The sequence below is a fragment of the Urocampus carinirostris genome, chromosome 2 (genome assembly GCF_059441175.1).
Source record: "Urocampus carinirostris isolate Australia breed hairy pipefish chromosome 2, RoL_Ucar_1.0, whole genome shotgun sequence".
NCBI lineage: Eukaryota > Metazoa > Chordata > Actinopteri > Syngnathiformes > Syngnathidae > Urocampus > Urocampus carinirostris.
This window is the reverse complement of record NC_142350.1, coordinates 55,161,185-55,189,127: the sequence shown is the minus strand read 5'-3', so window position 1 is coordinate 55,189,127 and position 27,943 is coordinate 55,161,185. Positions and strand designations below refer to the sequence as shown.

Below are 27,943 nucleotides of genomic sequence, written 5' to 3'. Positions count from 1 at the left end.
ATTAAGCAACACTGTATTTCTGGATATAACTGAAAAAGATGCCAAAAGAATTGTTTATTTGGTAAATAAAATAAACTTGGTCCACACAAATTATCTTTATTTTTAATTTTACACAGCCTGTTTTGCTGCGAGTAAATAGGTGCTGCGTTTTGTTTGTGAGGCTTATGCCTCTGTATTTCTTATCCAAAACAAATAGTTTGACATGGAATGCGAGAATATTATAAAAATTGAAACATTTTGGTCAGTAATCTGTAGAAGTGTATATTTGAATTATTTAAAATGATATAGTTGTCTATTTTACACGTACTATGCCATGTAACTAGGAACATAAGCGTACCTCATGACCTATCTTAATGTTTTGTTTTGTAAGCAATTTCATATAGTTACACCAAAACTTACTTTTTTATTGCGCTGTATTCAAAATATTATAAAAAATAATATTAAAAATAAAACAGTATTAAAAAATAAGATTTAAAAAAAAAATCGCAGTCGTCTTATCTTTGCCACGTCACTGGAGGAGGGAGGCGGCAGGTAAGCCCATCACGTGACCCTCACAGGTACACACTCTGGTACAAAAAAGACGTTCGGCCATTGCTCTGCGATGGTGGCTTCGGGAGGTTTCACGTAAACAAAGTCCAAAATTACAAACAAGGAGTCTGGAGGGTCCTCGGAGCTCACCTTTAACGTCCAGGTGTCCAACGTGTTCCTACCTGTCTGTTCTTAGTGCGGAGTTGGAGCAGGTATTTCTTGAATTTCGACGGTCCTCGAATGACGGCTCAGGTCGACTACCTGGTGGTGCTTTGCGCCGCCACATCTGGCGCCAGCGGGGAGCTGCTCGGCTCCGACGAAAAGGAGCTAGCAAGGCTGGTGTGGCAACAGGTGGATGTCAACAACAAACAGGTAAATACTGGAGCACCATATCACAAGGTGTGCTTGAGAATGGGGTTCGTGCGGGTGCTTGAAATCCTTGAAAATGCTTGAATTTTAACATTCTTACAAGGTTTAAAAATTGCTTGAATTTCGGGTGAAGTTTCCCCGCAGTCTGACTCAATAGACCGAGAAAAATAAATCTTCGCTTTCCGTTGCATTTCTTCTTTCCCCATGGCTAACGGCAGCTGGCATCAGTTTGTATGGAATTGTCTTATAATGATCCTACGCGTCTCTCGCAAGAGGACAGGCGAATCTACCAAGATGCCGGATACTGGAGAATTTGGAAAAATGGCCTTGAAAGAGCTTAAAAAGTGCTTGAATTTGGCCATGAAAAGGGTGTAAAAACCCGATATATACGTATTAAGTTTAGCTGAAGTTTTTAACACTTCCAAGGAGTGAAACCTCGTAAGTCTTGTGCATAACAAATTTAGTTTTCATTTAATTTAAATACTTTTGTTTTGCTAATCTGTGTGGTTTTTATCTGTGTTGTGTGCATTACTGAAAAAAGTATTCATTTGCAGTTATTAGTTACCTAACTTGAAAAGTAATTGGGTGACACCCACCCCCGATTACTGAAACCCAAATATAGCGTGTTACCTTGAAAGTAACAATGTTTTCACTTTCACTCATTCTATATCTACTTGTCTTAAAGCCTGACATGTTTTGCTACTAGTGGTGGCACTTATTTAACGTTGAAGCATCCAGGCAAATGATTATACGAATTTCCATTACTTTTTTTTTTACCATGTTTCAGTCTCTTGCTGCATTGAGTTAAATAATTTGGCCAAAGTCCTATTCAATTGTTCTCATTTATGAATAAATATTCCTGCAGACATCTACCTGGTGTAGTTCCATTACATCCGCTTAGTCTCTTCAAATTAGTTCTGAAACGCTCGGAATTCAAGCAAAATTTCATATTGGGTTCCTGCTATAAGCACTAAATTTGATATTAAGTTCTATGGTATTACCGTAGTGTGTGTTTTTAGTATTGCTCTAGACCAGGGGTGTCAAACAGGCGGTCCACGGGCCAGATCAAGACCGCTAAGGGATTGAATCCGGCCCGCGAGACAACGCTTAGAGAAGTGCAAGAGAAAAACGAGCTGGAGGTTGAAATATGTCCACTTTATGTTGCCAAAGCTAGGTGCCTCTCACAAAAACGCTCTACTTGTTCTGTCTCTCTGTCTCTGTCTCTCTTTCCCTCTCTCTGTCTCTTTCTGTCTCTCTCTCTCTCTCTCTCTCTCTTCCCCCCTCCCTCCCCCCCTTTTTCTTTCTAATCTACTAGTCCGGCCCCTGAGAGAATGTTTGTTCTATCGTGTGGTCCCCGAGTTAAATGAGTTTGACACCCCTGCTCTAGACATATTCTGCAACGTGATTTTTGTAGTATTCCTGCGATAGCATTTTTGTAGTATTTTGATAGTATTTCTCTATGCTATATTATTGTATTACTGTAGCAGTATTCGTAGTATTTCTCTAGTAGTGTTTCTGTATTATAGTATTACCGTAGTGTGTGTTTGTAGTATTGCTCTAGACGTATTCTGTAGTAGGTTTTTTGTAGTATTTCTGCAATAGTTTTTTGTAGTATTCCTCTAGTTGGATTTTTGCAGTATATCTGTAGTAGTGTTTCTGTATTATAGTATTACTGTAGTAGTATTTGTAGTATAGCTCTAGCAGCGTTTGTGGATTATAGTATTGCGGTTATAGTAGTTGTAGTATTTCCATAGTAGTAATTTTTGTAGCATTTTCTGTTGTAGTAATTCTGTTTAAAAGTAGTTTTGTAGTCAATAGTATTTCTGTAGTTTGAAGTATATCTGTTAGGGATTTTTGAAAAACATGATATTTCCTCAAGTTTTGATTAATTCATATTGGTACCGGTATCAGGCAAATATTTAGTTTCCTTTTTTTTTTTTTAAAGTATTCTATCCTTGAAGCCATTTTTGTTTAGAATTGACTGATCATTTTTAACCAAAAATCATCTAAAAAAAAAAAAATCAATTATTAAAGTGTTTGGCCAATGATTTGATAATTGATATTCAATAATTGTTGAACCCCTATATGTATATTCACTGATGTGAAACTCAACAAACGCCTGGCCCCCCTAGCTTCTATTGCAGGAGCACAATTAACTCCATTTTTTAATTTCACTTTTTTTCCCAGATAGAAACTTAAATTGGGTAATTCTGGATCATATGACCCTTAAATTATTTTTCTTTTTTCTCGTCTAACATGGCCTTCTCGAAATACTTTTGGTGAAGTTGGGCGAGGTGAACGAGCTGCTCATTAAGCTTGACGCGCCAGACGTGACAGAAGAAAATAAGGAAGACGATGCGGTGGAGGAGCTCGTAGAAGAAGAAAATGTATCCGGGGCAGATTGCGTCTTCTCGGTGAAGAGCCTGGAAGCTGCTTTAAATTCGGTAATTTTTTTTAGTACACCGGCTTTCCTTCCCACGCCAGACTTTAATTTTCTTTCTGTACTGCTGCAGTTCCAACTCCGGCTGACGAACCAAGTGAACAGCGCAGGTGGAGGCACGTCAGTGTGTTTATGTACCGACGGGCAGCTCCACATCCGTCAAGTGATTCACCCCGAGGCCGCCAGCAAGGTGAGCGCTCGCATAGGTGAACGCCCAAAAGCCGCTGCGGTTTTTTCAGTTTCGCAGGAACCTTTTTTTTCGCAACACGCACACACGGCCACAAAGCGTTGCAGTGCCGGCGCGGTTTTCCCCGTCGTAGTTGCTCTTCTGAAATGTACTTAAGACTACTTGATTATGACAACGACACACCCAAACTCATTCCTCATTTAAGCACAATGTGTCGCTGCCAACTTTTTCTCCCACCTGTTTGAAGACCAGAAGCCTTGAAATCGCAAACTTGCTGAACTTGATATTCGTAAAAGTTGAAGTGGAATATCCTCCTAGTTGGCTCAACTGAAATAGTTACTGATAGCAGTGTCTAAAACTCATGACATAAAGTTACCGGACACCAGGGCAGACAGCTCTGAAAAGATGCCTGCCCAGCCATAAAGTTGACTGCCCCATCATTCAAAAGTTGAAACACAATAAAATAAACATTGTTGCAAAGTCTCATCTCATCTCATCAGCCGTACCGCTTATCCTCAATAGGGTCGCGGGGGGGCTGGAGCCCATCCCAGCCATCTCCGGGCAGTGGGCAGGGGACACCCTGAACTGGTTGCCAGCCAATCGCAGGGCACACGGGGACAGACAACTCACTCGCTCATTCACACCTAGGGACAATTTGGACCGGCCAATTCACCTGAAATGCATGTTTTTGGACTGTGGGAGGAAACCGGAGTGCCCGGAGGAAACCCACGCAAGCACGGGGAGAACATTCTGGATTTGAACCCACGCAGGAGGTTCCCATGACATGAACTGTGCCGCACATGCAAAGTATTAAGGATTAATAATCAGAATATATAACAGAACAACACTTCAAAATTAGGTCTATTATAAAATCTGCCATCAGTATGTACCTGTATTTACTCATCTTCATTCATGCAATGTTTGCGTTGCGTCTTCTGCTACAAGCCACATGAACTCCTCTTTCCACGATGCTTTTAATGTACGTTAACGTTTTGTGGCGTTATACATTTTGTTAGCTTCTTTTGAACATTTCTTCTGGGGTTGAGGTTTTGGGTTGATTCCTGTTAAGGATGTCAGAGTGTGCAGTTCCCTCATGCCTGAGAAGAGGAGCAGGACATTGTGGTTCAGCCTTTAAGCATATTACTACTCAACAGCAAGCAAACAACAACACGGCTCCATTAAAAAAAACATGGCGATCAACAATTAGCGAAACGAAAAATGGTGCGTGCGTTATGACGTCACACAATGGAAAACGTCTTACCGCAATACCACGACTAAGAGCGCTATTAAATTGACAAATATGAACAATTCCTAACCACCTATCCATTTTTTTGTGTTCTCTGTGCGTCTCCTTTCGAAAAGGATATGCAAATGCGCGACCTTATAACGCTCGGGAATGTCCGGAAGTAAGTTATTCAATGCAGGCTTCTGGTTGGCTGCCGAGTATGCAAATTGACAAACGAACCGAAATTCCGAAATTTTCAAAACGAACGAAGATTTCGAAATCAGAATAAAACGTTTTCTTTGTTTTTTTGTTTGTTTAAAAAAAAAAAAAAAAAAAAAAAAAAGAAGGAAAGATTATTTTTTTTCCTTGAAAAAGTTGTCTGCCACCCGGGCAAAGACATTGTGTAAGTTGTACGCCTGAAGTAAAAGATGCATGCCCCGGACGTCCGGGCAGACGTTATTTCAGGCACTGTTGATAGCATCAATCAAAAACACATGGAGGGATAAATGCTGTGCAATAATCTATTGCTATATGACCGGTTGCAGTTCTAGCCTCTACTTATTTTTTGATGCTAGGGTTTTATGTAGTCGCGCAATTTCCCCGATGGTTGGTCGGAATGATGAATTTCAATTTAAAAGCTGCTGCATCATGCGAATTTCATCTTTTATTAAGTACAAGTGTGTGTGCTGTTCTGTATCTTTGTCTTCTTCTATGCTGAAAACAAGTACTGCCTTCCTCGACACCAAAAACTAGCATGATCTATTTCTTCAATTTTTCTTTGATTTGTGCAGAAAACCATCTTTTTTCAACACAGAAAATGTACATTTTCTTGTATTCCAAAAACTATTGTTTTTAAGTGGAAGGCTAACCTCTTCAATGCCTTAACCTGCATCATCAAACTGGCTTTTTCTTCTTCTACACTGAAAACCCATTTTTTGTTGTTGTCCTTCAATGGCATTGTTTTCTTTAACGCTAACAACTAGCATCGTTTTATTCCATTCTGAATACTAGTTTGGTACTAGCGCCATTATCTCCTTTGAAAACTGGCACTATGTTTTATGCCAAAATGTGTTTTTTTGACACTGAAAAGTAAAATTGTCTTCTTTGTTGAAAAGTAACGTTGGCTTCTTCCACAACAAAGTCTAACGTCATCTATGCCAAAAACTTGAATTGTCTTCTTTCATGAAAACTAGCATGTCCTTTTTGTATTCCAAAAGCTTGGTTCTTCTTTTACACAGAAAACCGTTTTTATCTTCTACAACATAAAGCTAGCGTCGTGTTCTATAATACCGACAATTAGCCCCGTTTTCCTCTACTCTAAAAGCAAGAGTCCTTGTCTCCTCCTGCAGAGACTAGCTTTTCAGTTCATCTTCGTCATAAAGTACCGTTGACTTCTACAACAAAAATAAACGTTTTCTTTGACTAGCGCCACCATCGTCTTTGAAAACTGTTATCATGGTGTTCTATGCTGATCATTAGTTTATTCTTCCCTTTGTTGCTGAAAACTAGCAATGTGTTTTTCTACACTATTCATTTCTTCTGTGCTGAAAACTACCTTAATCTTGTTCATGGATGCTCTTCCCTACCTATAAATGCATTTTGGCCTTGTGCATCTTAGACCCCTGAGGGATGATTTGTCCAGAAAATACTGTAGTTCATATTAGTTTTTGGGGAAGAAAGTTTGAAATGGTTTGAATTTTAACACTCGCATTTAGCAGCTGGAACGGATCAAAGTGGCGGAAGACACACGGGCAGATGACTCTCTGTATTTATATTTAAATGCATTAAAATAATTCTAAAAAAAAAAGGTTTTGTTTTGTTTTTTTGCTATGCTTGTGCTATGTTTGAGGTTGCTTGCATCTAACAACCTGGCTGCTTTCCACAACTTATTTTGTTACACAATGAGCTTCTTCTTTTAGCTGTGCCAAGTTCCTTGGCTTCTTTTAGTGATACCTCTATAACTTACAGGTAATGGCTCTTCTAGTCACTCACTCCCAAGATACAGCTGACATTAGCTGACTTTCTCATGAACCGATCTTCAAACAATGAAGTCAAATGTCCTCGCCATCAGTAACCTTTCACTTAGTTAAAATATTTTGTAAGCTTGAGTAGGAATAAGAACTGAAATAAGATCATCTCTAACACAACCTTGTAGATGCCACAAACTTTAATTGACCTAGGGATGCACGGTACACAACATAATTGTGATGTTTTTAACCTTTGTGTTCCTCCTCCAGAACATTCTAGTCCCGGACTGTTTCTACTCCTTCTTCGACCTTCGTAAAGAGTTTAAAACGCACTTCCCCTCCGAACTAAGTGCTTTGGATGTCTGCACCATGGTGGAGTGTATCCTTTCCTTGCCACTTGTGTTTTTGTGTTCAGCTGCTAGAGTGCACACTCACTCCAAATAAGCCACGGGGTGTTTGCAGCATGTATTCACCTTTGAAAATGCAAACGACCAGCGCCTTGCTGTGTGCCCGGTTAAAGTGTGTGTTTAACTAACAGGGCAAGTCTACACGGTACACACCCACTGGAACAGGAAACGATTTACAACCGAGGCTATTCTTGCTAATCTTGTCAGTTTCTCTACTTTTCACTGTTGTGAATTATTGATTTTCTTGACTGCAGTCACATTTAGCTTTAGGCATACCAATGGAAGAAGTGTCAATGTCCTCCGGTACGCCGGATCCATCCTCACCGTTGACTCCTCAAGAAACGGTGCAGCAGGTCCAAATGATGGGCAAAATAGTGCTAAAACTGCTTTCTGAGCCGCTATGTATGTACTACACAATACACTACTTATACCCTAGTTAAATATCATTGACCAGAATATTAAAGTATTCCTGGCATGGTGTAATTGTCCTCACTTTTTAAGGCATTTTTCCCTCCTTTAATTCTTTACAGCTTTCTCGTAGTTCTATATTTTACATTTTGATTACAAAATTGAACATCCCTAATTCTAAGCATTATACTGTAATCCAGTACATTTTTATCACAATGGTTTAAAAACGGACTTAAAATTACAGGTCACGAATTCTGCAACCCAGAAAGAGTAAACGAGAAGTTCGAGACCGGTACGTGGTAAGTATATTTTGTTTGTGAAAAAATATGTTCTACATCCCCCACAATAGTCTATGCAAAACTTTCTGATTAACATTATGTTTACGGAACACGTGTCGACCTTTTTTGATCAATTTTAGGCAGGGTTGGGCGAACTAATCCTCGAGGGACGCACGTCCTGCATGTTTTGGTGGTTTCTCTTCTCCAATCCTATTAAAGCAGAGTTACTCCAAAAACATGCAGGATATGCAGTTCTTGAGGGAACCGGTTGAAAACCCCTGATCTAAGGGATGACTATTTTGCTTCTCTAATGATCAAAAAAAGTTTATTTTGTATCAAACAACTCCTCAAAATTGACTGTTCAAAATATACCCCTTAATAAAAGGGTTATGTTAAAAAGCTAAGATTTTTTTTTATAAGACAAAAACTCCTGTTAAAGCTTTATAATGGAAATCACACATCAACATTTGGGGCAATTCTTTGAAAGTATCCCCCAAAACAAATTGGCTCCATGTTACTGGATATAGAACATTCTCAAACATTCCTATAGGCCTTTTTCAGTATTTGAAATGATTACATTTTGTTTGACATAACAGAAGAAATGTTTAATTAAAATATGTCAAAATATATGTTCATCATTGTTTTGAACGACGTCCGCAAAGTTGGTCAGTTTGTTTCAAACATCCTACTAATTTGAGTCATATTGTCCAAAACATCACGTCATACTCTGCAAAAATTGATCCCTTTTTTTAAGATATTGGTGTAAAGATAAGCATGCTTGTATGTTATGAAAGAAGGATAAAATTCCGTTCAAATGGATCGAAGTTGTGGATTTGTCCATTTGCCCATGGATGTATTTTACAAAATAATTCATATCTCACAAACATTAATCCCGATTCAGTAATCCCTTGTTTTCCGTGGGGGTTGTGCTCCAAAGAAGCGCCGCCATAGTCAAAACCTGCGAAGTAGAAACATTTTTTATTATTATTAAATAACAGTAACATATACTATGTATAGGGACGTCTGGGCTTCCCTTTTAAGGCTGCTGCCCCCACGACCCGACCTCGGATAAGCGGAAGATGACGGATGGATGGATATACTATATAGGACTGTAACAAAGTAACAACAATAGATCTACTAATGAAAACACAAAACACAGAATTACAGTTGAATAAATGGTCTTTTTTGTCGTTATACAATAACACAATAAAATTGGAGGATCTTCTCCCTTCAGTGTAAGAAACCGATGCAGGGAGCGGCTGGCTACCTGCACTGTAGCTTCGGGGAATCCTTGATTTGAGCCAGGTCACTGTTATGATTAAAATAGAAGAGTTACAAATGCAGCGGTTTCCCACTAGTTGTAGCTGCAGGTCTTCCGTGAGATACAGGCTCAGCAAGCGTGCCTTAAGAGAGTTGTTACATAGCCAAGTCATAGCAGTAGGCTGGACCTGCAGCTTCGCTATTGCTTTTCCTCCTACCGCACCCTTATCCACGGAGCACCTGGTGGCTATCAGCATTTCTTGACGCTCATCTGACTTTCCTCAGAGTTAATTGATAAATTTATTTTAAAGATACCGAGTCGCTAAAATGCTAGCTGTTTGTTTTGATGTACACATTGACTTGTTCCCGCCCCACGGTTTGACTAATAGCATACACTAGCCTATCACAGTTGCACATACAGTCACACACACACACACACACACACACACACACACACACACACACACAGAGAAAGCCCTCTCCAACCTTCTCCCGTGATAGCATTTGCTGTATGCTGCAGAACACAATATGTTCATCAATAACAATGAAGACAATCCAATTCATGATCCACGAATCAAAACTACGAAAAGTAAACCACAATACAGCGAAGTATTATTGTACTGTGTTGCGACCAGTGGGGGAATCAGTTCCCACAAAAAAAGTAATAAATCACATCATTGAATAATATTTCATGAAACTCAAGGCTCTTCACTTTAAATATTTGTTTGCAGCAGTAAATTGGAGAAAGTAAGTGACAACACAGTAATCCGGGCAAGAGGATTGCCATGGCAGTCTTCAGACCAGGACATTGCTCGTTTCTTCAGTGGACTCAACATTGCCAAGTGAGTGAGTCACCTCTAAAGCAAGGAAACCCTTAAAGCGTATGTAAAAATCTACCTGACGGTATCTCACAGAGGAGGGGCTGCACTGTGCCTCAACGCTCAGGGGAGGAGGAACGGCGAGGCCCTGGTACGTTTCGTCAGTCAAGAGCATCGAGATCTGGCTCTGCAACGGCACAAACATCACATGGGCAATCGATACATTGAGGTGATCTAGCGGCACCCTGCAAACTCATTCATAAAGCAAACTGACCACTTCACTCAGAACTCATTATGTAATTCTATAATGGATTGCACTTTCATTGCAGGTTTACAAGGCTACTGGAGAAGACTTCCTGAAGATAGCAGGAGGTGAGGCTAACAGACTTTCACGCAATATTATTTGACTGGAGTCTTTGTCTTTAAGGTGGTTCTCAAATGATCCTATCTGTATGCTTGGGGTATTTGTAGGCAATTTTGAAATACTTCATTATAATTACCATTATTTACCAATCACAGCTCTTATTTGAATTGAATTGTCTTAATTGTCATTTATATCAACGTTGTGAAACATTGTATGCAACCAGATTACATACATGGCACAAGTAGTCCAATAAGATTTAGCAACAACAACAAAAATCCCGGATAAGTCGCAAGATATATATTCAGTTTTTTGCATTTTTCCATCTACACTGGAAAAAAAGCCCACTGGCAGAACTTTTACTCAATGTATTGTTTTCTTATTTAACTACATTTTTTGTTATTCTCCTTTTTTTCCTGTAAAATAAAAAAATACTGTATTATAATGAGAATTTTGATCATTTTGAAATTGTTTTCTCATTTATTATTTAATATACCGGTATATGTTTCTGAGTAAGATTAAAAAAAAAAGCCAGATAATTTTGCTTATTTACAGGGTTTTGTTTTTACTAAAATAAGAAATTGAAAATTGTTTGTTCACCAAAATCCAAAAAGGTAATATATATTAATATAAAATAAATACTACATATATTAATGAAGTATCAATGCAATGAGCAAATTTATCAGCCATCTGCTTTATCTGAATAAATAAATGAATAAATGAACGGCTTTCATTGTCATGAAAAGAATTAAAGCGTTTCTCCCTTTGGTGTAATTAAAACAAATTGAAAATGCGTAAAATGATAGAAAGTATAAAAAACAATACATTGATGATGTGCAATCGATATTCAGTAATCATCTAATGTTCTTTTACTAGGTGAAAACACAAAATAAACAGTAAAATTAGCAAAATTATCTGTAAACAGGACAAGATTTTCGGGGACTATACAATGTGATTCTCGTTGAAACACTACTCGTGGCATTTTGTCTGTAGAGAATATTTCAATGGAACTACATCAATGAAAACAGCTGTAAAAACACTTTGTGAAGCAAAAAGAAATTCACAATTTTGATTGTATTTGGGGGGGAAACAAAAAAAACCATTTGTGGCCAATTGCTTAAAGAAACAAGTGATCCCAAACCCAGGCAACACAATTTATTTTTCCTTTGACTTAATGCAATAATAGTATCCTCATGTGCGGTCCCTTCTCAAGGTTTCTTCATTTTCCTCATGTTGAGGTTTTTGAGTTTTTCCCTTGCCCTCATGTAGGTTTTAGATCAGTGGAAGGTATAATAATAGTCTGTGGTCTGTGCAGCCCTTTGAGACTCTTTGTGATTAAGGGCTATACAAATAAACATGACTTGACTACTAAGATCGCTAAAACCTGCACTGTGTCCCCCCCTTGCACCAGGCACGTCCAACGAAGTGGCCGTGTTCCTGGCGCGCGAGGACCAGATCATCGTGAGGATGCGAGGGCTCCCTTTCACGGCCACTCACGAGCAGGTGCTGGCCTTCTTCTCGCCCGAGGACGGGCTCAAAGACACGTGTCCGGTCAGCGGGGGGAGGGACGGCATCCTGTTTGTGCGCTACCCGGACGGACGGCCCACCGGCGACGCCTTCGTGTTGTTTGCCTGCGACGAACACGCCCAGTGCGCACTCAGGAAACACAAGGAGATCCTCGGGAGGAGATACATCGAGTTATTCAAGAGCACTGCCGCAGAGGTCCAGCAGGTACTTTGAGTCGGATATTTCGAAAGATTTTAATGCTTATTAGAAGTGTCTGTTTTCATTATCAAATAACATCTTGATCAATTTGATCAACTGAGAAAGAGGTTGCTTATAGGGTGATTTCCCCCCCCCCTTATTTGATAAGTAGCATTAAAGTACAGCTTAGGGGTGGGGACCCTTTAGAGCAGAATGGGCCATGTGTTTACTTTAACACAGTAACTGTAGTAAGCTCACCTTTGTCCTCTTTTCATTCTGCCATGTGTCTTTAATGATGGCCCTATAAATACAAGTCTCTCTCTAGAATGACAAACACAAACTTTCAATGAACATGCACGGAAGGCTGATTTCAGATTTATGCTTTGATTTTGGAAATTCAAACATATAAAGGTCCCGTTTGCCACACTTGATTTTATTGCAAGCATTATTTTGACTTATTGAAACAATGATGAGACAAATCTCATGTTAAAGTCACTTTTGAATTCATACGTATATTTAAAGAAGTCTTGTTGTTAAAACCCCTAACACAATTATTCAATTTTCATTTGATTTTTCGATTTAGTCAGCCAGTCAACACAGATTAGGAACTATTTTATGTTTACAACTGAGACCTGTCAACAGTTAACACTTCCTGAAGGAAGGAACAGAGGTAAGATTAGGCCTAAAGAATCCAGCCTGACTCCACCAAGGCCCACGGGTGCTAAAGTCTGAACCAGCCAGAGCCCAAACAATTAACTTGATTTGCAGGACCGAGCCCGAAGTAAACCTGGAATTTCAAATTTTATGTATGAGAACTCGGGAGAAGAGATTAGACTGTAGAAACAAATTAAATATTTTATATTTCTGTGTGTGTTGAGATTACATTAACAAACAATTTGCCATTATTGATGGCGTTTTTAAGAGTATATAGAAATATTTAAGCCTGTCCCTCTTATGAGTGTGGGAGTGTAGGAGTGAAAAACAATGACGGGTGGACTATTGGAAAAAAAGCAGAGATAGAGAAGCCCGCCTGACCCAAACATAATAATTGACAATTTAGACCTGACAAAGCCCAAAATTCGGGTGGGCTCGATTTTAGGGTTAGGATCTTGACTGTGGGAAGGGATAATTTGGATGAGATAGCAAATAAAATAGACAAAGAAGCAAATTGATAATACAGGTCATACAACAAAATGAACAGAAAACTACACACATGTGTCACGTTTGGCAAAGAGCGACAAAAAATTTTGGTCAAAGAAACGACTTTGGATGTGACACTTCATAAAAACAGTTTTTACCTCTGTAAACCAATTGGTGTCCTAACTTTTCTTTTTCTCTTCCTAACTCAACTTTTTTGCTGTTATAGGTGTTAAACCGCTACTCATCCGCCCCCTTGATTCCCGTGGCCCCAGCGCCTTTGCTATCAGTGTTGCCCACCGTGTCGCTACTGCCCCCTCCCATCATCGTGCGGGACTGCTTGAGGCTGCGAGGTTTACCCTACTCGGCCAGCATCGAGGACATCCTCAACTTTTTGGGGGAGTTCACCCACGATGTCCGACCACACGGCGTTCACATGGTCCTAAATCAGCAGGTGAGCAGCGTAACGACAAAAACGGGTGCCTCGATGTTTTCATTGTTTGGATTAATGTTTCAGATTTTGCAGAGTATTTAGAAGTTATCTGTGTTTTTCTGACCAAACTTTGAAAACAGATGAATTGTGATTAGGAAACAATGTAAGACCCAAGCAACTGGAAAGGCACTTTAGCCTGACCACAAGTGGAAAAATGGCCGCCACCTCAGATAGAACTATTTTTTTAGCCCCATAAAACTTGTTTTTTAACATAGAAAATGCGGGTAGTTTTCGGCAAGGAAAGATGTTAAATTTTGGCGTAGGAGACTTGCTTTCATTGTGATGTGGTCGCAGTTCTAACCTTTGGAATCAAGTGGTAATATCCTCTATCGTGTCTTGTAAATACCAATGCTCTACATTTTGAAATCGACATTCGTCTTCGGTCCTTAAGCACGTTCATTCATTATTTTTTCAAGACTTGCGCAAACTACGCTAGAAAAAATCTTCAGGAAATGGCAGAAGGCAGATGTCATACCCGCATATGTATTCTGATAACACCTCATTGGTTAGGAAACCAGGAAAACATTGTAATGGCTTTTTTTTACCAGCCTTAAAGGGAGAAAATCACTATAGCGCTTCTGCCACTAGTGGTAGAAACCCGGTATTGCACTCCCGGCTTGAATGGGTTAAAAAAGCGAATTTCATCTCCGAGCCAGATATATTCACGACATGATTCACATCTGGCTCACGGGCCAAACGTTATTGACCCATGGTCCAGAAGAAGATGATTTAAAGAAATAGAAATGTTGTGTAGAAATATAAGGTACAATATTCTTCAATGTTACAGAGTACAAGAGTAATTTTGGGTGAAAGGGAACATTGTGCTAGTTTTTCGAGTAGAAGGGGACAACACACATTTTTTACGCAGAAGAAGATGCCTCTAATTTTCAGCTTAGAAGAACAGATAGAAAAATTCTGCTGCAGTAAGAAAAACATTTATCATGTAGTGCTTAGAGACAGGCCCAAGTTACAGTATACTAATAGTACATCGTAACGAGTATGTAATATCATTAGCAGCAATGAAATTTCCCAAATAAGTCTCGAGATTTATATTTTTACTGTTTGGCGCGCTTGTTTATGGTGATCATGCCCCTGCGGAAGAAAGTGTCTCTGAGCTGGTTTGTCTTTGTTTTAAGGGACCTGTAGGGCCTACTAGAGGGCACTAGATCAGAGGTGGTGGGTGAGAAGAGTCGCTTATAATGTTTACTGCTTTGTTGCGGTATCGCAGGCCGGCAATGTCCTCCACAATGGGCAGAGAGCAGCCAATAGTCTTTTGGGTTGTCTTGACTACTCTGTGTTTTTCCTGTCCGCTGCATTGCTTAAAGCATACCAGCCCATATAGCCTAATATTAAACTGCTCTCCTCTAAGGCTTTTTCCAAATAAAGAAGCCGTACCGCTTCAAAATCGAGAATTTTTCAACGAAGTCCGATTGTGTCTCCAGGGTCGTCCGTCAGGCGACTGCTTCATCCAGATGTCGTCTGCGGAGCGAGCGCTATCGGCCTCGCAGCAGCTCCACAAGCACGTGATGTCTTGCCAGCACGGACCCAACAGCCGCTACGTGGAGGTGTTCCCCTGTAGCGCCGAGGAGATGGGCCTGGTTCTGATGGGGGGCTCGCTCTCGCACACGCACACACACACACACGGCCGCAACAGGAGTGGGACGGGGCTCAGCCCGCCGCCATGTAAGTCCAGACGTAAGTGCTGCTGGGAGCTGGGGGTGCTTCGGGCCTGCGGGGGTAGGTGGGTACCTGCCCTGGGGGGCTGGGTTGCTGGGGTTTCTTCCAATCTAGAACTGTGGACTGGACCTACTGGTCCAACCAGGAGATTCACCTCTGTGTGTGTGTGTAAGATCGGTTGGTGTGTGCGGTGTCTATGAATGAGTTAGTGTGATTAATTCACGAGTCTGCATGCCAAATGTCACGCTTTCATGTCGGACCTTCATCTGGATTCACCTTGTAGTCCGCACCAGACGCATGTTTGTTACACTCCATTTCACTTACGAATGTTTAATAATGTTTGGCACCCGAAAAATAGGAGGGGTGAAAATGTAGTTAAAGACTTGTGTCTTAAATCTCCAGTCTTACCAGTTAGTCCTGGTTCGAAAAGAGAGTGGCGCACCTATTCTGCAAAAGTGGGCGTGGCTTATCATAACAAGGGAGCTTGCTTTAGAAGACAGTCGCTCCCAGTTTTTTTTCCCAAATGATAATTATTAATGATCACACCGGTCAACAGAACACAATGCAAACTGGAGACGGAATTGAGGTCATGTTAGGACTAGTCATAAATTTTATGGCCGGCAATAAATCACAAATGGTGAGGTCCTGCTTTATATAGCCGCATATAACGCCTCTATACAAACAGCTACCCTGGGGGAGGGGGGTTAAAAAAAAAATCATTAATAATGGATGCCGACGAATAGATTTGACTCATATTTTTGGTGATATATTCTAAAGCATTGAGGCAGGAATTAGGAAAATCTGTCCAAATATATTGCTGATCACAATTAAAAAACATTTGATTCAACGGGATTCAAACCCGGATCGTGGCCTGTAAATCATCGAATTCTTTCCACTGGACCACTAGGGATGCAGACTGCATATGAAAATGCATTAGGTTTTATCTCATCATCACATTTTTTCAAATTTATTTCAAGTTTCACCTTAGAGACTGGAGAGAACAGAGAGTTGTCCTGAAAGCTATTGATAAACGAAATAAATCACAAGAAGGAAACTCTTTGGTGTTTCTGATGATGAATCGGACATTGAAGGACATTAAATAAATACATTGTAAATTTGATGTTGGTATTTTGTTCATAGTTTACATTTTCAATCAATTATTTGAATCAATACCGTACGTGTTCAACAATGTTGGTCTCTTACAACGCTTAGTTTGAGCTGAGAAAAACGCATTTTCATACGATTTTTAATCACTAAATGTTTTCTCTATTTTCTAACATTCGTATCTGGCACCAAGACTTAAAACATTGTGATAATGAGATAAGATATGCCATGTTCGTCTCTCGTGGTCTGGTGGTTATTATTTGATGCTCGTATTGTCACTATCCGGGTTTGTCCCCGTTGCCGCCGTTGTTATGCAATCGGGGTCAGGTTTGACGCAAATATGGTAATCTATTGGTATGAATTTCCAAATTTTTTTTTCGTATATAAGGCACACCAGATTACAGGGCGCACATTCAAATTTCTGTTCGATTTTCATTATGTAGGTGCGCCTTATAGTTTGGAAAATGCGAACGTCTGCAAACCACGCTCACCTGCTTCCAACACAAGCAAATTAGAACTCCAAATGTCACGCTCCACTTTGCGTCTTACATTTTCTTTGAATTAAACGCACAGTCTCTTATGCACAGTTGCAAACTCTTGTTTGCAACTGTGCATAAGAGCCCCTCCTAAAACGCGAACACACGCCACAATCACACTTTTATTCTTTTTTCCGCGGGCTGAAGTTTTTTGTTTCGTTTGTTCCCGTTCCAGGCTTATCTCCGCCGTCTTACTCCTTTACTACCGCTGCGCCCGTGATACCTACAGATGCTGCCGCTGCCCTCTACCCTCCGCTCGGTCAGGTGTTGCTAGGTCCCCGGCCCCTACCACCAGGGCACGCCTATTACCCGTCCTCGGCGCAGCTATATATGAACTACACCGCTTACTATCCCAGGTGAGCAACAATCGTTTTGAAATGCTTCCTTTTCTTCGTTTGATGGCCTCCTTTGTTTAGGATTGATTAATACGAAGGCTTCAATGATACACATTTGTGAAATGACAAATTTGCCCAATCACCTTTGAATAATATAATTCTATGATTTAGTATTTGTGTGACACACAACAGATTAATATGATCTCACTATTAAATCAGTTTACTTTTCGAAAGAATGTTTACGACATTGGCTGAGCAGGGAACTGTTAATTACACCTAACTGTACTCAGGGGATGTTAAAAGGGGACTGTATGAGAGTGTGATTGTGCCGACTGTGTTGCATGAACGCAGATTTGAGAAGGAAATGCAATGTTTTTGAGATAAAGTCTTTGAAGAGTATGTTAAGAGTGACAAAATTGGATAGATTGAGAAATGAAATTGTGAGAGACGGAACTGGAGTAGTAGTGGAACTGAGCAAGCGTGTGGATAAGAGAGTACTCTGTTGGTTTGGACACATGGAGAGGATGAATGAGGAGTGAATGTTGAAGAGGATCTACAGAGCAGAAGTCAATGGAAGGAGACCAAGAGGAATGCCGCGATTGACGTGGATGGATGGTGTTATGATTGCACTGCAGGAAAGAGGTCTAAATATAGTGGAAGCTAGAGCTCTTGTTGGTGATAGGAATGAGTGGAGAGGTGTTGTATGGTGGGATGTTTAGACGTGATCTAAGGGATGGGCAGGGCACTTGTATGATGCGGCAGGGGTAAACCAGTGAAAGCTGTTGGGCCCTGCTTTTGAACAAAAGAGTGTGTTGTGTCACCCTGTCCCGAGTGACATGGCCGCTTTCTTGTGTCCCGTTTCATGTGAAGGGACGAAAGCATGACCGACTTGGGTCCCGAGGTGCTTAACTTGTTTGGGTGTTTGAGCGTTTGGGTTGGCCATGGTCCAAAGGTTTTTTTGTGTGTTTTTTGCCACTTTTTCCCTTTTTTATTTTCTTTGTTTTTGTGTAAGTGTTTGTCTTGTTGTCGGTCACCCCTCTCGAGGGATATGACCAGGGTAGATGGATAGATAGATAGTACTGAGGGGGAGGCAGCACGGCAGAAGAGTGGTTAGTGCGTATGCAGCACTGTTCTGAGTTCATGGGATCGAATCCTTCTGTGCAGAGTTGGCATGTTCTCGTGCTTGCGTGGGTTTCCTCCAGGCACTCCGGTTTCATTGCACATTCCAAAAACATGCATTTCACGTTAATTGGCTGGTACGAAATTGTCTCTAGGTGTAAATGAGCGAGGGAGTTGTCTGTCTCTGTGTGCCCTGCGACTGGCTGGCAACCAGTTCAGGGTGTCCTCTGCCCACTGCTCGAAGATAGCTGGGATGGGCTCCAGCACCCCCGCGACCCTACTGAGGATAAGCGGTGCAGAAAATAGTTGGTCGGTTGTCCTGAGGGGAACTAAGACAGCATTTCCTAAATATGCCACATTTAATCGGAAACTTCATCAAATGAAAAATACCGTATTTTCCGCACTATAAGGCGCACCGGGTTATAGGGCGCACCCCGAAAAAATAGTTTTTGGTCCTATTTTTGACATATATAAAACGCACCGGATTATAAGGCGCTACAATGGGAACGTGGACAAAACAGTCAGATAGTTCAGTCCAACTTATTACCCCCTTAACATTCCGAAAGCTTGCAAAGACGCAAATACGTGTCGAGAACACGTGCGAATGCGGTGTCCGTAAGATGTCACTCAAATGCATCGTTCCATCATTCGGAAGGTTAAAGTCTTGGGATTCAAGAAATGCCAACGATTCCTTAGTTTCTATTTTTGCTCGCAACTTTACTGTGCATATGACAATAAACACTTGGAATTGAGTTTAATTTAAAAATAGACACTCCATTCCATCCATTATCTGCACCGCTTATCACAGAAACATCGAGTTCAGTCTGAAACAAGACAATATAAAACCGGGAATAGCTCACCGGAGTCATTGTGTTCATAATAATGTGCAGGCAATGTCCTCTTATATCCGTGAGGGTAGTACATCCAGGAGAATACAATATTTACAAATACAGAATAGAAAAAAATGCTTTCTCTATGCCATCGGCCACATGCTATACGCATTCATCTTTTTCGGTCAATTGCAGGCTTTGTTTCGCTGTTTAAGCCAATGGCAGCCTGTACATTATAAAAAGGATCCGCCTCTTGACCTCCGAATAACTTTAGCCAATAGTGATCGATTCAACTGATGATTGACACATCTTTTTCGGCCAATTGCAGGCTTTGTTTGCCGTTTGAGCCAATGGCAGTCTGTAAATGATAAAAAGGATCCGCCTCTTGACCTCCGAATAACTTTAGCCAATAGAGATCGATTCAACTGATGATTGACACATCTTTTTCGGCCAATTGCAGGCTTTGTTTGCCGTTTGAGCCAATGGCAGTCTGTAAATGATAAAAAGGATCCGCCTCTTGACCTCGAATAACTTTAGCCAATAGAGATCGATTCAACTGATGATTGACACATCTTTTTCGGCCAATTGCAGGCTTTGTTTGCCGTTTGAGCCAATGGCAGTCTGTAAATGATAAGAAGGATCCGCCTCTTGACCTCCGAATAACTTTAGCCAATAGTGATCGATTCAACTGATGATTGACACATTGGTTAGCCAATGAAACGCCGGTAAATAAATCCCACCATCCACCGCGTACTACTTGGCGTTCGGGGGAAAATCGAGTCGGCGGCTGCAAGTTAGTTGGAAAACTTAATGTTGATCCATAAATAAGGCGCATTGTATTATAAGGCGCATGGTCAGCTTTTGAAAAAAATAAAGGCTTTTAGGTGCGCCTTATAGTGCGGAAAATACGGTACATTGATAGCCAAGCAATAAGTCGTGCTGAAAATTTTGCATACCTCTGCCTTTAGTTTGGAAAATGTTGATCAACATTTAAGTGTATTTTTGGTATATTACGTTCCAAAACACATAACCAAAAAAGTATTTCCATTTTTTTGGTATATTTTCTGCATTCTGAGTTGAAAATATTGTCAGTTTTTGCTGAAACTGAAAAAATGGACTGATTCATTGTTTGGATCCATTGTGTTATTTTTAAACTAAATGACTCAGTTTTTGAGAATTTATTTTTATATATCACAACCCCAAATTTTAGGACATTTGAGGGAAAATATTTTTTGTTCTTGTATAATGACCCAATATTGATGTTACAGATTTTTGGGATGTATTTTTTAATTTTGATAATGAAACCACATGATTTTTGGGATTGTTATAAAGCAGGGGTGTCAAACAGGCTAAGGGATTAAATCCGGCCTGTGAGACAACGCTGAGAGAAGCGCAAGAGAAAAACAGGCTTCAGGTTGAAATATGTCCACTTGATGTTGCCAAAGCCAAGTGCCTCTCACAAACGCTGTACTTGTATTTCTTTATCTCTCTGTCCTTCTCTCTTTCTCTCCTTCTCTCTATCTCTCTCTCATTCTGTTTCTCTTTTTTTTCTCTTTCTCTTTCTATTTTAATTTTTTAATCTCTTTTGTTTCTCACATCCTCTCTCTCTTTTTCCCTTTCTCTCTTTCTTTCTCTCTAATCTACTGGTCCGGCCCCCGAGAGAATGTTTGTTCTATCGTGTGCCTCCCCCGCCCCCAAGGTTAAAATGAGTTTGACACCCATGTTTTAAATCAAATATTTTGGGGTTATTGTTTTTGTACAATACGGCCCAATAATAATCGACATTTCGTTCTGTATACACGTGTACTAGAATGACAATAAAGTAGATCTGAATCTGAATCTGAAGTTACCAGAAAGAATACATTAATAAAGAAAAAAATTGCATTTAGTACAACCCATTTTTGTTGTTGTTTTTTTTGTTACTTTTTTTTGTTTCTGGTGTTATTTATAAAACAAAAAGACAATTTGATAGATGCTGTTCATTTGCACAAATAATCTAGGTTTTTAGGCTCTTGAAAACAAATGGCACAAATTGAGAGTGATTAAAACTGAACAACACAATTTAAGACAATTTAGCCTAATTTGACCTATTTCTCTTGTGTTTTAAAAAAAATAAAAATAACCTCAACATTTTGCAGGTTGTTTATGCAAAAGAACCCTTAAAGTTTAGTCAAGTCTCTGCACCCAAATTGGGTTCTTTTTGACCCAACTCTGGAAGGGGGATTACCTCATGTGCGGTCCCTTCTCAAGGTTTCTTCATTTTGCTCATGTTGAGCTTTTTGAGTTTTTCCTTGCCCTCATGTAGGTTTTAGATCAAGGGATGGTGTCTTGTGTTTTGCAATAATCTGTGGTCTGTGCAGCCCTTTGAGACTATTTGTGATTAAGGGCTATAGTAATAAATGTGACTTTGAGTTGATTTTGCATCCCCCCCTTCTCTATGTGCAAAGGCCCTTTTTAAGGGATAGCCAGAAATCCCTGTAAAGCGACATTGTTGATTTCAGACCTCACACCAAACTTTTCAAAGCAAGACTTTTCCGGTCTGACCTTCTTGGGCAAAAGTAATCATTAACTCCACTTTTATTAAGAAATTTCTTAAAAGTCAGACAAAAAAACTCAGCTGCACAGCGTTTGTTTTATGATGACGCCGATGTTCAGTTGAAACTTTCACATCGATGACTCCCCGTCGATTTCTTTTCCCGCAGCCCACCTGGTTCTCCAACAGTCGGTTTCTTCCCTTCCCCCTCCGCCCTCTCCACCCCTGGGGGATTGATGCGCATGCCTGGTCTGACCTACAACAGCAAAGACCTCATCAACGCAGTGCAAGGCTATCAGGTAAACCAAGCGCTCCAATATAGAAGCCCCAACACGAATCGGGTGGAGGGGTTTGCCTTGTCTGACGCGCCGCGTTTGCCCGGAGGCTGGCAAACGAGTTTATCCTGTCTCCTCTCCCTACTCTCTCCCCTGCTTGCTTTGACTTGCACTTGCCGGTGTCGACATAAAACCCGAAATGTGCGAATTACCAAAAGCTGTTGTGATTATTCAAGGGTCCGAATGGCTTTTTCAATGATTTTATGCAGCCTATATACATCTGTGTGGATCATTCCCTCTTTTCATCGAGTGTGCGTTGCACCTCAGGAGATGCTCTAGTTCACTCTTGACCCTGTTTAGGTCTTGTAGCATCAAAACTAGGTGTGGTGGGTTTTTTCCCCAAGGATTAGCCAGTGTCCAAGTAGGAGAATATTTACAGGTCATCACAAGGGACGCATTTGTAAATTCAATCAGCAGGAGTACAAACGCTGCCCTACTCAAGAACCAGCTACGTTCCGTACGATTGTTCATAAGTTGAATTAGTTCGTATGTTGCTCCAATGCTACATTTTTTATGTTTAAGGTTTGTATTTTTTATATATATATATATATATATATATTCTATCCCGACGCCCTACCCCCAAGGCCACCAAGCTGGTATAAAGGTTTATATAAGTGTATTTAAGGCTTGTATAAGTAACCTGTATTGTTTTGTACAAGAAAAGAAACATTTCATAGATGAATATGTTCTATAAAAATGAATAAAGTTGAGTTTAACTTACTTTTGGAAGATGCGCTTCAAGACGTCCTCGTCCGTGGTAACAAGTGGCCGGAAAAAAGTGTTCCGACGATTTTCTCAACCGCATCAAGCTTTCATATTCCACTTTTGTTTCAAAAGAAACGGCTCGCCTCTTCTTTACACTTTACACCAACCATATTGAATGGATGCACGAGATATTAAACAGTAAAAATGTCAAAGTTCTTAGCGTGCTAGATATACAGTGCAGTGTGTATACACACAAACTAGGAAGTAGGAAGTCTTCGGGGTAGATGCTGGATGACCTCTCACAGCGCCACCACATGCTGGTGGCGGCAGAAAGAAGCACTACAGTGATGTCCTGTACTCTGAAAAAGATGCATACAATACAAAATCAAACTTAAAGCAATGTCCGGATATTTTTCGAAATCACGAACAAAAGTTCATATGTACCGTTTTAAGTCGAATGGTCGAAAGTAGGGGAGCGTCTGTAATTGGTTGGGCTTTAACACTTTAAGTCAATGGCAGCAAATACAGTGGAACCTCGGTTCTCGACCATAATCCGTTCCAGAATCCTGTTCTAAAACCGATTTGTTCGATCACCGAAATCATTTTCCGATTAAGAATAATTGTAAATTGTTTGAATCCGTTCCAACACCCTGAATGTTTACCTTGAATGTTTAACGTAAACATAAAGCTAACCCGGGCTAATCGTACGAAAGATTACGCTAACATGAACGTGTAAAAATAAAAAAATCAGGTCGTTTACAAGTCATTTAGCACCCGGGTCTCCACAACAAGTGGGGAGCGGTTCATTGGAAAGGGGGCTCTGTTCCAACACCCTCAATGTTGGGCTCCGTTCCAACACCCTGAATGTTTAACGTAAACTCAAAGCTAACCCAGGCTAATCGTACGTTCGCGTTATCGTAATCTTATGAATAGGATTTCTTACCTTTGTGGTGGTCAGCAGAAGGTGCTCGCACACCTCCTTCTTATTTGGCTATTATTTCTTTCTTAAATGCAATAGTTGTACGCACTACTTTTCTTTTTTCACATGTAGCAACTTTGCTGCTTGCACTGACTTTCTTCTGAGGCATAATTAGGGGCTAAAACACCCGTACGCCGCTCAGCATCGCACCCTAGCGTACGCACTCACGCATTACCGGCGTTCGAACTCCGATTTTTTTGACCGAACAGCGAAGCAAAAATTTCTCTAAATTTTTGGTCGGACTCCGATCTCTTCGAACTGAGAGGCGTTCGAAAACCGAGGTTCCACTGTAGGTTCATGCTGAAGACTTCTATGTCCGTCATGGGCAGTGAATGAGCTATAATGTCATACTATTTTTACACACACGCAGTATTCTCAGGTACCCGAGTGTCTTATTGTTGCAAAAATAAGCGTCATCCGTCTTGTGTGCAGACTGCCATGGAGCCGGTCTCCGTCCTGAGCAGCGGCCTGATTGGCCAACCGGGCGCAGGCGAGCCCCCTGTTGTTTCCCTGCCCGGCCTGATGCCAAAACCTTCAGGACACTACTTAGACCTCAGCCTGCTCTAACATGTATCTTTCACCTTTCCAACTAGTCTTATTTATATCTCCAAAAAACGCCACTATATTTTATACCATGTACGGCTTTAGCCCAAAAAAAAGCAAATCGTCTTTTATTGCACAATGTGTATCTTTCGATAAAAGCCTTGTAGAATTTTTTTTTTGTTACATATTTTGAATAATCACTTATGTTTTTTGCTAGCCAAAGTAGTAAAAGAATGACTTTGTAGCGATGTTTTACATTTTCTCCTTGAAGAGAGAAGTTGTGAGTGTGTTTGAGAGTGTGTGTTTGTTGAATGTGTTGTGTTTTTACAAAGCAGCATTTGGGCCACACTGGAATTCAAATAATGAGAAAAAAGAAAATGATAGTGAATCAAGTCAAATTATAAGGTCGGACATTTTGTTTGTAACTGATAATTGATATGTGAATATCGCATGTAGTTATTTGCAGGTGACGTACCTGACTACTGGGCTTATCAAGTTTTCTGTAGGGCACCTTTTTATAAAAAAATTGAATTAAAAGAAGTATTTCCAGATTTAAAGCTATCTAAAGTATATTTTGCAACAAAAAAAGTAACAATATATTTTTATTTCTAAAGGAAAACGTTGTTGAGCTTAACATTATCTTTCAAGACTGTAGATGTAATACAAACCAAAAATGATTTAACCTGTATGTGAAAAAACATCTATTATGAGAGAAAAAGTTACAATTTTCACTAAATGATTCATTTTTTTCCCATTATGGCTCTTGTAATTTGTGTTAAGCTAAAATAGTTTTTTTCCCCTAAAATAGTCTAAAAACATTACAAAAATAAATAAAAAAACATTTAGTAAAATCCAAGAAAAAAGGTCAATACTTGATATTCCTCATGTAAAATTGAAAGCTTTGAGCTTTAACTCAGACTTGATCATTGTACTCTACACCAAATTTTAAAAATGCTTGAAAGCTTCAAATCAAGAGTTAAAGAAGCATTAAAATCTCAACTCGAGTTAAAGCAATTTAAATGATTTAAGAGTTAAACCTTGAACCTGGCTTAAACTAAAGATTTAAAATTTCTTTTATGCTTCAATTCAAGAGTAGAAGCAAATCTTTAACCCAGGGTTATAGCACTAAAGCTTTAACTTTTAACTGTTACAGTTAAAGAAACTTGTCAATCTTGGATCTTAGGGTTGGAGTGTCTTTCAAGCTTTAACTCGGAGTTGAACCTTGAACCCTACTTAAACTCAAGCTTCAAGAGTTGAAGAAGGGTTAAAACTTAAAATCAAGAGTCGAAGCATACTTGAAGCTTTAACTAAGAGTTAAAGCTTGAACCCTACTTTAATTTAAGATTTAAAAAAAAACTTCAAGGCTTCAATTCAAGAGTTAAAGCAAGTTAAACTGTTACAAGAAGAGTTAAAGAAATGATCCATCTTTAATTTTGGTGTCATAATGGATATCAAGCCTTAACTCAGAGTTAAAACTTGAACCATGCGTTAACTCGAGATTTTAAAACCCTTTAAAGCTTCAACTTGGGATTTCAAATGCTTTAAAGCTTCAAATCAAGAGTTAAAGCACTTTTACATCTGATGGTTCCCGGAAGAGTGAAATAAGCTATCAATCTTTAATTTAGTGTTAAAGTTGCTACCAACTTTTAACTCTGAGTTAATATTTGAACTTAACTCAAAATCTTAAAATACTCTAAAGGTTCATCTCAGGATTTATACAGACTTTAAAGCTTCGAATCAAGAGTTAAAGCAAGTTAAAACCTTGAACCTTGAGTTAAAGCACTAAAGCTTGAACTATTAATTGTTATGGGAGGGGTTGAATAAACCATCAATCTTTAATTTTAGCGTTAAAGCTTTAACTCTGAGTTACTCCTTTTAACTCGAGGTTTAAAATGCTTCAAGAGTTTAAGAAGTTCTAAAATGAACTCACGAGTTAAAGCAAATTCAAAGCTTTAACTCAGAGTTGAAGCACAAAAGCTTTAACTCTTGAATGTTACAGAAAGAGTTAAGTCAAATATCAATTTTAGTGTTAAAGCGGCTTTCAAACTTTAACTCTGAGTTAAAGCTTTTAAGCTTCAACTTTTGATGACCCTACTTTAAATAGTACTACTTCATTTTTGGGGGGTTGTTTTTCAGTGTGGCCCCCCCAACTCCATATTGTATGTTGTAAAAATTCATGTGTTTCTATTATACAAAGTTATGTGTGTTCATCCACCTCCAGTACTTGCATATACTTCTGTACGCTTTTTAGTGCATGAAGAATTTAGCGGTCCAACCTTCCGATGTTTACATGGCTGCCGATACCAATGCACTGCTAACCCATACCTACAACAGAGCTAGCTTTCGTTACACCGTCAGTCCCTGTGATGCTTCACTGAGCCGACGAGAACTACAGTGGGCGAACTCCTTTTGGCTCCAAAAATTGCGTAGAATTCGTTTCAGAGGATCAAGAATATAGCCCTGAGTACTACAAAGTACTGTCGCGAGAGTTTTTAACTATAGCAACAGTGATGCTGATTTTGGTAGCTCAAGGATAACATAAATTGGCGAGTAACATTAGTAACAACGGTTTTCTAGCTGAGAGCTACTTTTTGTTACGAATTAGTGCAAAGGACACCCAGTGTGATATGACATGACTTGCTAGAATAGCATCTTAGCTAGTAACTTCATAATTAACTAGAAAAGTAAAGAGGTAAAAAACATAAAGGGGGCTCGATTGCTAGCTAAAAGAGTAAAAAAGTCAGAAAGCTGAAAAAAACGTGGATAGCTAGCTAGAAAGGAGACCAAAATGTAGCTTGAAAGCTAGCAAAAAAAGATAAAATGTTAGTTCCATAGCGTGCAAAAAAAAGTGAAAAACATGCTGATAGCTAACATGTTGGAAGATGGCTAACTACAAAGGTACAAAAAAGGTAGCCAGATAACTAGCTAAAAAACCTGCACATATTTTGCTTATTTGCTTTACAAAGCCCATACATTGGAATTTAGTTGTTGTATTTCCTGTAAAATAAAACAAAAATATGAATAACTTTAATACATAGATTCTCATTCTTTTCTTTTAATTGGTTCAAAATTATTATCAATACTTAAATGTATTTTTTTGTCCTTGAAGTCCATAACCTGGATTTTTTTTTATTTGTATTTCTATAATATGTTATTACTATGGTGATCAGCTTAATGATGAAAAATAGGGTTGGTTTAACTCAGAAAATCGCAATGACCCAGCACTGGTGAGCTATTTTCAGAACAGGTCTGCGGCTACCTCAACTGTCCTCGATGGGCAACCTAAGGCCCTCAAGCACCACGTTGGAGACCCTCAATACGTCTTAACCTCTGATCCTTTCTGCACTTCAACTTGAACTAAAAATGAGAAAAACGGAGTTAGCCAACCGGTTCTCAGAAGTTCGCAAGGTTTTTTTTTTTTCCGAACGTGCCTTACTCGATTTCATCGTGCCTTTTTCTGGAGTGTAACGAGGTTAGGGTCTCGGAAAGGACCCCGGTCGGGATCTCATCTTACAGAGTGAAGCTCCGGAAACAAAGATCCTATCGCTGAATAATCAGAAACCTTAGCTGCATATTGAATATATTGACTTTGTGAACTGATGTTTTTGTGTATTTAGTGGGACTGGAAGGTCCTGCCCAAAAATAAACCTATTATGACATTTGCA

At 39.7% G+C, this 27,943-nt stretch overlaps 1 protein-coding gene across 2 annotated transcripts; it reads left to right on the top strand.

The window, feature by feature from the left end:
• Positions 1 to 588: 588 nt before the first annotated feature.
• On the top strand, positions 589 to 27,943 carry esrp1 (epithelial splicing regulatory protein 1). Of its 2 annotated transcripts, none has more exons than XM_088327205.1 (15): positions 589 to 900; positions 3,183 to 3,341; positions 3,411 to 3,527; positions 6,987 to 7,095; positions 7,388 to 7,525; positions 7,776 to 7,830; positions 9,801 to 9,911; positions 9,984 to 10,116; positions 10,217 to 10,259; positions 11,660 to 11,979; positions 13,319 to 13,543; positions 15,025 to 15,265; positions 17,075 to 17,255; positions 21,886 to 22,015; positions 24,168 to 27,943. In XM_088327205.1, the coding sequence occupies exons 1-15, from the start codon at positions 769 to 771 to the stop codon at positions 24,300 to 24,302; spliced, it is 2,229 nt and encodes a 742-aa protein (XP_088183331.1). In that variant the 5' UTR covers positions 589 to 768; the 3' UTR covers positions 24,303 to 27,943. The 2 variants fall into 2 exon arrangements, with proteins under 2 accessions (XP_088183331.1, XP_088183330.1); XM_088327204.1 differs by having other exon boundaries at positions 15,025 to 15,277.